The sequence below is a fragment of the Drosophila albomicans genome, chromosome 2L (genome assembly GCF_009650485.2).
Source record: "Drosophila albomicans strain 15112-1751.03 chromosome 2L, ASM965048v2, whole genome shotgun sequence".
Lineage (NCBI taxonomy): Eukaryota > Metazoa > Arthropoda > Insecta > Diptera > Drosophilidae > Drosophila > Drosophila albomicans.
Genome location: NC_047628.2, coordinates 25503674 through 25512362, shown reverse-complemented (window position 1 = coordinate 25512362; position 8689 = coordinate 25503674). Strand labels below are relative to the sequence as shown.

The window sequence follows — 8689 nt, the reverse complement described above, 5'->3', positions numbered from 1 at the left end:
GAACCAAGAATTAGCCGTTAGAGTCAAAGTTCCAGTTCGATTACTCAATGAAAACTTCGATTTATTAGTAACCTATGAAGTATACGTTTCAAGGCCTACTTTATTTCATATTACATTACAAAATTAACCAAATTTAGTCTGATATCGTCTCATTCAATCCAATCATAGTCTAGCTTGAACTCGCTAGAGGTCTCTACGTAAAAACGAAATTAATTTTTGGTGCGACAACGACGAGAAACCAGGATCAGAATTTAGGATCAGAATTTTTGATGAAGCTGAGTCCTGCGTCCGCTAGATATAAAGAAGTGAAGCGATTTTTTTCGCATTTACCAAAATAGCGACCAACTGCTAGGGGGATATGGGCATATAAAACCTTTGCAAAATCCGCAACTAAAAGGTTGTCAAAAATCGCCAAAAACAAATCATAAATAAAGCAAACCATTTGAAAAAAATTATTTGCAAAAACGCGTTGACAGTCAAATTATTCTTTAGAAGAATTGAAGAATAGGACTTTCTCAGTTGATATAGAATAGTTGATAAATGAATGGAATAATAGTTCTTTAAGTATAATAAATAGGATAATAATTCTATGATTAATATATAATAGAATAATAGTTCTATGAATATAAAAAAATCACTAATCAAAAGCATTAAATCAGCACGCATAGGAAAAGAGTCATTTATCTGCAACGTCTACAAAAAAGAAATAGGTATATTTTGTAAAATTTTTTAATCTTTTCACAAACAAAATAAGACTCCTCTAAATAAATGATTTTCATCGCAGATCAATATGCCGGATTATCCTCTCAATTTAAGTGGTGCAAAGCATTTAAAAGCAAATAATAAAGTACAGACAATGGAAAATGAAACGTTTGAGAATCCTTCCAACCAAAGAAGTTTCGATTCTTCAAATGAGTGTTTAGACAACTGTGAATTTCATAATCATCAAGCACAAATCAATGATTTTGCGTCCAATAATAAAAGAAATAGAGACAATCATATTAAATCCATTGACATGGAAGAGAAGAAAAAAGAGTTTCAGTCTTTTAAGAAATTGAAGGCAACAGCTCAACAAATTAATTATAATTCCTGCAGTGATGAAGAAGATTGCTCCAAACAACAATCAGAAATTGATTTTCAGTTTAGACAAGTAGATGATCCCGATTTTGATCAGCTTGCGATTGGTTATAATAATTCACTAACCGAGCGTTTCACTATCTCGGAGAAGCTGCAGCAGGAATATCAATTGGATCATGATGAAAATGGGAGCAGCTTTCAGTTATCAGTCAATGAGTTCTCTTTCTTGCTGGAAACTCTTGAAAATAATTGCGAATCACTAACGGAACTTAGCAGCTTAGATGAATATGAAATGGATATTCAAAATACAATCAATAGTGGACATGAAGATCCAGATGAAGCGGAGACTTTAAGAAAGACAGTTGAGGAACTAAATGAGACAAATAGCAGCTTTAACCTTGCGCCTCTCGAGTTGCAAGCCGAGCAGAAAAATTCGTCGATGAATGTAACCGACCTCCATGAACTGCACAACTTTAAGATCGAGCTGGACACAAGCAAATTAAGTAAGTAACAAACAATTTGTGGCTAATGCTTTAGTCAATTATATCAAAATTAAACTCTTTTCATTTGCAGTGAAATTCAGTGCATTGTTTCCGAAGGAGGAGACATTATCGTGTTACCTCTAGAGCAACAACACACACCCCACTGTCCACTGTCCAGTGTCCATCGTCCATTGTTCAGTTAGCAGTTGCAATGAAGCAATAATCACTGTGACCAGAAACAATTCAGCTAAATCTGGAATGAATACTAGCAGCGACAGACAGAGAGCAGACAGAGGCAATCACAGAAATTGGACGCATCTAATTGCCCCAAAGGTTGAGCAAACAGCGGCAGGCAGAAAGCAGGAAAGCAGCAGCAGCAGCATCACATCGATAGCCAAAAAATATGAATGCCACAACAGTCGGATGTTGTGTTGTGTTGTGGGTCCAATTGGAGGAACAGACACAACAGCGACACCGCGGCATGTCAACACTGCGTTCTGTTCCCTTCTCATGTGGGGACTCGGTGTGTGTGGTCACTAGCTACTCCTGGCTGGAGTGAGAGTGGGAGAAGAGCAGCATCGAGTAGAGAGTTCAATTCCAATCAACCACAGCGGGCACATCAACAATTCGTGCGCCGCCAAAAGCTTGTTCTAATCCAATCAAATCTCAAATGTGGTTGCTCCCCAATGCGACTGGCAAATTGTGACAGTGGTGACGAAGCACACTTTTGTGCACACATTTTATATTTTTAGAATAAAGCATTTTATTTCATAGAAAAAAACTTTTGTTTTTGATTGTTAGTTCTAATGAAATAAATGTATAAGTTAGATACATTTTATACTTCTACACAAAAGAAAAAACGTGCTGAAATCAAGAATAAAACATTGAATTAAGAGTGTTTGATGTCAAAATTGAACCAAGAAGGTTTATTCTTAAATAAAAATCGAAATTCTACAAAAAATCGAAATTATCCAATCTTGAAATTCAAGATTAAAATCTTGTCTCAAAAATAGATAAATCTGTAAATTGAACCAAGAAGGTAAAATCTTAAATCAAGATCAAACGTTTTAGATTAATTCTAGATTCGATGTACTTGAGTTTTAAAAATGATAAGTATTTAATTGCAATTCTATTTTCAATCTAAAATAAAACATTCTTGAATCCCAATTTTAAAGTAAACCAAGTAAACCAAAATTTTCTGATTTTTTTTAAGATCGAAAAGTTCTTTGCTTAAGTCTTACAATCTTCTTTTTAATATAGAATTAAAACATTTTTGAATCACGATTTTAATCTTAAAACAAGGTAAGAATCTTAAAATTCAAATTTAGCATAAAAATCTGTATTTAAGATTTTTTCAACATTACAATCTTATTTCAAGATTGTTTTTCTTAAGATCGAAAACATTTCAAGATTTGCTGCCTTTTGTTCAATCTTTTCTCTTTGTGTAAAAAATAAGCCATAATTTTGTGTAATTATCCCACTGTGCGCTGTTGGCTTTGGCTCGATTAACAACTCTGCTGTGTGCTGCTGGCCGAGAGCATTTATCGTGACAACGAATTGTGGTTTATGGCAGGAGATGCCATCGATTGTGTGTGTGTGAATGCCAAACGAAATAATAGTGTATTAAAAGTGCACCATTGAGTGGCTGTTTCGAGTGGGTTTGAGTGCTCTAATGAATCATCATTCATGCAGCGAGCACCGGTCAAAAGGATCATCATTAATAATACAAATAAGAAAACTCATTCGTAGTCCGTGCATCAAATCGCAAAGCATTCATAAGTATTCCAAGAGCATTGTCTCTCTCCCAAAGGGGAGAAGCTCATAATTGAAGGAAGGGGGAACAGAAGGAAGGAAGGGAGAGTAGCATAGGTGACAATAAAATAAATGCCATTTACTGATGACTCATCAACATAATTTTTACGATTCGACCCATTCAATGAATAAACAAATAAACCGGACAGAACTAACCTGACTCCATTTCGAAGCTACGAACTAGTTTGAGCTTGTCACGCAAACATTTCGCATGCATTGACTTTTTATGGATGCCAAAATAGAGACAGAGGGAGCAGAAGAGAGTACGAGGGGGATGGCAACTCAACAAATAATGCAAAATCATTTAGTGGAGCAGCTTGGAGGAGTCCTGCTTAGCTGCTCTCTTCGCTCGGCTCTCGGGCAAAGCTCATAAAAATCCGCACAGAATGAAATTCTCATCAAGTCGCCAGTTGGCACAATTTCATTTGGCGCTAAGCAACTGAACATGGCCAAAATGACCCGGTGTGCGTACTCTAAATGTATTTGTGTAAATGTGTGTGTGTGTTTCTCTGTGTGTGGTGTTTTGGTCACGGAATCAGAGGAGCAAAAGCTTCTCTATGGCAAACTCCGGCAATCGCGCGTGACTAACGTAATCAGCTCACGTAACGCTGAATGAGATGAGATGAAATCAGCATACACTCAGACTGCATAAATAGCAAATTTATACCAAATACCCAAAGACCAAAGACCCAAACAACAACCATGATGCCCAGCTGCCCTCCTCCACTCCATCTCCACCTCTTCTCATCATTCTTTAGATGGAAGCAAAGTTGAAGTAATTCTTTGTAGATCTGCAACATGCGATAGCAACATTGCTATTGATGCTCTCTTCTCTCTATTTGATACAAACTTATCGATATGCTGGCTGCTGACTGTACTTTATGCTTACTATGTTATCGATAATGACGATTCATAGAAGATACCTACGAATGTTGGTTACTATTGAACGATTTTCCAGCTTCCAAAATAAACAATTTGTAATATACCGAATATAATAAAATAATTAGCATTTATTCTACTAAATAAGCATTCAATATATAATACTAATATATATTGTTATTCTATTTTCACTTAATCCACTAAATGGATCTTTAATATTTCTATAACAAAAAGGTTTTAATTTTACATTAATAATAACTATTATCAAATGCTATATTCAAGACTGAATTGTGGAAGGAAAATGAAAAATTGATTAAAAGATGAAAAAAGTTTAAATTTATATCTATTTTAATTTACTTGAAAATAATATGAAAATATTATTCAAAATGGTGTTTGAAGATTTTCAATCTTATAAAGAAAAAGACAAAAATGATACACTTTTGAAGTAGATTAAAATTTCAAAATATTATGAATAACTAATATTGTTTATTTTTAATGTTAATATTATCATTTTTGTCTTTTTGTTTAAAAAGTATCAAGTTAATACGAACACAAAAAGTTTAATTTATTTTTTAAATTATAACTTTCCTTCAAAATGTAAAGCACACTTTTAGGCTCCAAATTGATTTGCAGAGTCGAGTCATAAAACTCTACTACGTATATGGCAATATTTGTGCATCAATTGAACTCTAATTTGTGTCATTTGTAATGCGAAAAAGTGACCTTACTCCCAACCGCAGAGGGAGCACATAAAAAGGGACACAGAGCAGGAGGAATGGGGAAAAAAAGGCAAACATCACGCATAAGTTTCATTTTATTTTGATTTTTACGACTCTGTCGGAGGCTGTGACAGTGGCAAAAAAAAAACGCAGTGAGTGGGACTTGTGACTTCGACTCTGCAATCGAGTCCGAGTCGGACATGTGTCCCACCTGGATCACTTGCTAAATAACCAAAATGTAAGGGCAACAAAAATCAAGAAAAAGTAGTCACCAAACGCAGTTCGAAGCTCGAAACTACACGGAAGAGTGTGAGTGGGGAAAAAGAGGTCTGAGAATTTTTTGGGTGGTTGTTGTGTCCAGAAGGAGCATCAGCAGCAGGAACTAAAGCACAGAAAATGCCTATTTACGAGCTCGCATGTTGCTGGACACATGGTAATCATATATTTTGGTCATATCTGTGGACCATAAAACCAGTGTCCTTATGAGCCTGTCAATGAGTTGTTTCATGACATTTATTTCGCTTGTTCCTCGCTCAGTTCAGTTCGGGTTTCTTTTTGCTGGGTCTGTGTCTGAGTCTGGGGGATGCTGCGTGCAGATGGAAAATATTTTAGTGTCCATTTAATGTCCAATCTAAGATGAGCTCGTAACTTTTGATCGAATAAACGAGGCAACCTTCTCACCCTCAATGTGAAGGTAAAAGCCAAGCCATATACTCTCAATATATAAAGTAGTTGGGAGCAGTTGGTCAAGGGGTTCGATACACGAAGCACACGCAATGCGCACATCGTGTCTCCAGGGATAATTCCTTAATTTTCTCACTGATGCGCTGTGAGTGATAAGTAGAAGTTATTTGCCAGCTATTTGCTTATTTTATTTTATTACTGCATCTCTCACTCTTTCGCTGCTTCTTCTAATGGCCAGCGTTGGGCATTGGATTAGAATGAGGCTTCGCCGTCGTCATTCATAAATATTTAATTAAAATCAAAATTAGTTTTTCCGCAACGCACAAATTTTCACGCAAATAAGCACACCTGGGCTTCGGGGTATTCGGTTTGGGATTGGGTAATGAAAAGCGTATTGTTTTTTCGCCGTTTTTTTTTCCAGCTCGGTTCTTTCATCAAGCTCAGGCCGAGAATGTCACAGCCAAAATGTTAAACAGCTTCCGAAGATGATCCCAAGTTGCCAGCTGACGGCAGAGCTTCGTTAAAAATTAAAACCGCAAATACGCTTTCATCTCATTGGCACGCAGCTCCCATATAGACCCCATCTTCAATCCTCCGACCCCTCAGCTCATCCCCCTTTGCCATTCCCTGCCATTTACGGCGATTTACCAACAGGCCACACGCAATTCTCTCGCTGCTTGCATAACTTTTGACTTTCCTCTCTGCCAAGTCAGCGGCCATAAAGTAGATTTACATGCGACGCCCCTGAGACCAACACGAGTGTTGGAACTCTTCAAACAAGAAGCTGAGCAGTTTTGGGTGTGAAGTGGGTAATACAATTGAAACAGCATTACTCTGAAACACACTCAGCATCAACTGATGTTGGCTAAGCATGCGAGAGACTATCAAGGGGTAGAAGATGCAAAATACTCCTAGTGAAATCTGGTATATTTTAGTACAATATCGACATACCTAATAAAGCCTTAAGCATAGTTGTAGTATTATTGTGGTATATTTTTAAAATATGATTTTATTGAAAATCCCGATACCCATTTTCAATAAAACCGTATTCCCCAATATAATGTGACAAAAATGATTAAAATAGCGAATTTTCTTTCTATTTGTCAAATATGTTTTAAAATCTTTTAAATTTGAATTGTCGGCAACTACATAATGGCGATTCTTTATTTAGATGCTTCTCTACAATAGATTTTTCCATTACCATTCAACAATTGTAGAACAACAGTGAAAACATTGTAAATCTTATTTTCTGCCAACTAACACAATTTTTATTTCTATTTTAAATGTAGTACTACGATAATATACCAAATACAGCTCTTGGTATATTTTCGTATTTTTATGGTATATTAATTTAGTATATTTTAGTAATAATACCGCACTGTTTTGCTTTTAATCAACATCAAAAATCAAAATCTCAGCTTTCTTACTTTACATCTTTCATTGTTAGTATTTATAAAATTTCACCCCAATACTGATTACTCACTTAATTTTTGTATTCCGACTAAAGTTGTCATGGGGAAGCAAACACTCAAACAAACAATCCCAGTAGGTGGCTCACATTTTTCATCGGGTATCGGGTATGTTGAACTGGACAGCCTGGCTGCGGGCAATGCAGCAAAAGGCAGCCACCAAGTTCCCCTTGCCAACGAGCCAAACGTGGTGCAGCGTGTCCAACAAGCTGCGCAGCTACAACAAGCGCGAAGCGAGGATCAGCGAGCAGACAAGTCAACAACTACACACAGAGGAAAACACAAAGGCGAAGCAAAAGTCAACAGCCAAGTCAACAGCCAAGGCGAAGCCATCGCCCATCCTCGGTATCTACAAGAACTCAAAGCCAAAGCCATCGCGATGGGGCTATGGCTACAGTCTGGTTGTGGGCGGACTTTGTGCCTCTGTGATGTGGGCCATCTACGAGATGGGCAAACCGGAGCAGGATCAGCTGGGGCGGAGCATTGAGGATGAGCTGAGCGGATTGTCGCTGCCACAGCAGTACTTGCAACGCATGTGGCACTCGCTGCAGTACTATCAAAAGATGCTCGAGGAGCCGCTGCCCATTCGCCTGCTGCCTGACATACTCCAGGCGCCTTATGTCCAACCACGTTACACACTCGTCCTGGAGATGAAGGATGTGCTGGTGCATCCCGATTGGACATATCAGACTGGCTGGCGCTTCAAGAAACGACCGGGAGTCGATCACTTTCTCAAGCAGTGCAGCAAAGACTTTGAGATCGTTGTCTACACCTCGGAGCAGGGCATGACTGCGTTTCCCATTCTCGATGCCCTCGATCCCAATGGCTATATTCGCTATCGTCTGGTGCGTGGCGCCACCCAAGTGATCGATGGTCAGCACATCAAGAATCTGAATCGTCTCAATCGCAATCTACGGCGACTCATCGTAGTTGACTGGGATCGTCGTGCGGTGCCGCTGCATCCGGATAACATTTTCGCCATCTCTCGTTGGATGGGTAATGATGACGATGTGCAGCTCTTCGATTTGGCCGCGTTTCTCAGCCTTATTGCAGAGCATCAGGTAAAGTGGCTTTTGGAATTACTAAGCTTTTATTAACCTATTTCTTTGCAGATGGACGATGTCAGAGAAGTGCTGCATTATTACAGTCAGTTTGAAGATCCCATCGAGCAGTTCAAAGAGAATCAGCGCAAGTTGCTCGAACTGAAGCAAGAAAAGCCCGACATCGAAGTGAAAGCTAAAAGTCGCTGAAGTGTAGATAACATTTTATATTTTGATTTGTACTTGTATTTGTTAGTCTTGCATCTATTTGATTGTAGCTGTCTTAAATTGCATATAGTCTGGAAAATTCATAAAAAGCTGCTCATGAAATATGATCATCAAATAAATGGTATTAAAAAAAGTAATTCAAATGTGTTTGAAGTGAAAACATGAATATTAATAGCATTGCTGAAACATTGTGAAATATTCTTGTATATATAAAAGCAAAATGGAAACATATTGAATCTTTTTTAAATCGTTTTTTATAGAGCATTCTTATCATCCAAGCATATAGAATGTGTTCCGTG

At 37.6% G+C, this 8689-nt stretch overlaps 2 protein-coding genes across 2 annotated transcripts; both read left to right on the top strand.

Moving 5' to 3' along the window:
* Positions 1-604: 604 nt before the first annotated feature.
* On the top strand, positions 605-2313 carry LOC117565644 (uncharacterized). Its single transcript, XM_034244857.2, has 3 exons — positions 605-710; positions 785-1580; positions 1651-2313. Exons 2-3 carry the CDS (start codon positions 791-793, stop codon positions 1701-1703), a joined length of 843 nt encoding a protein of 280 aa, XP_034100748.1. The 5' UTR covers positions 605-710; positions 785-790; the 3' UTR covers positions 1704-2313.
* A 4840-nt stretch (positions 2314-7153) lies between these two features.
* Positions 7154-8486, top strand: LOC117564154 (mitochondrial import inner membrane translocase subunit TIM50-A). Its single transcript, XM_034242820.2, has 2 exons — positions 7154-8183; positions 8235-8486. Exons 1-2 carry the CDS (start codon positions 7233-7235, stop codon positions 8370-8372), a joined length of 1089 nt encoding a protein of 362 aa, XP_034098711.1. The 5' UTR covers positions 7154-7232; the 3' UTR covers positions 8373-8486.
* The last annotated feature ends 203 nt before the right edge of the window (positions 8487-8689 follow it).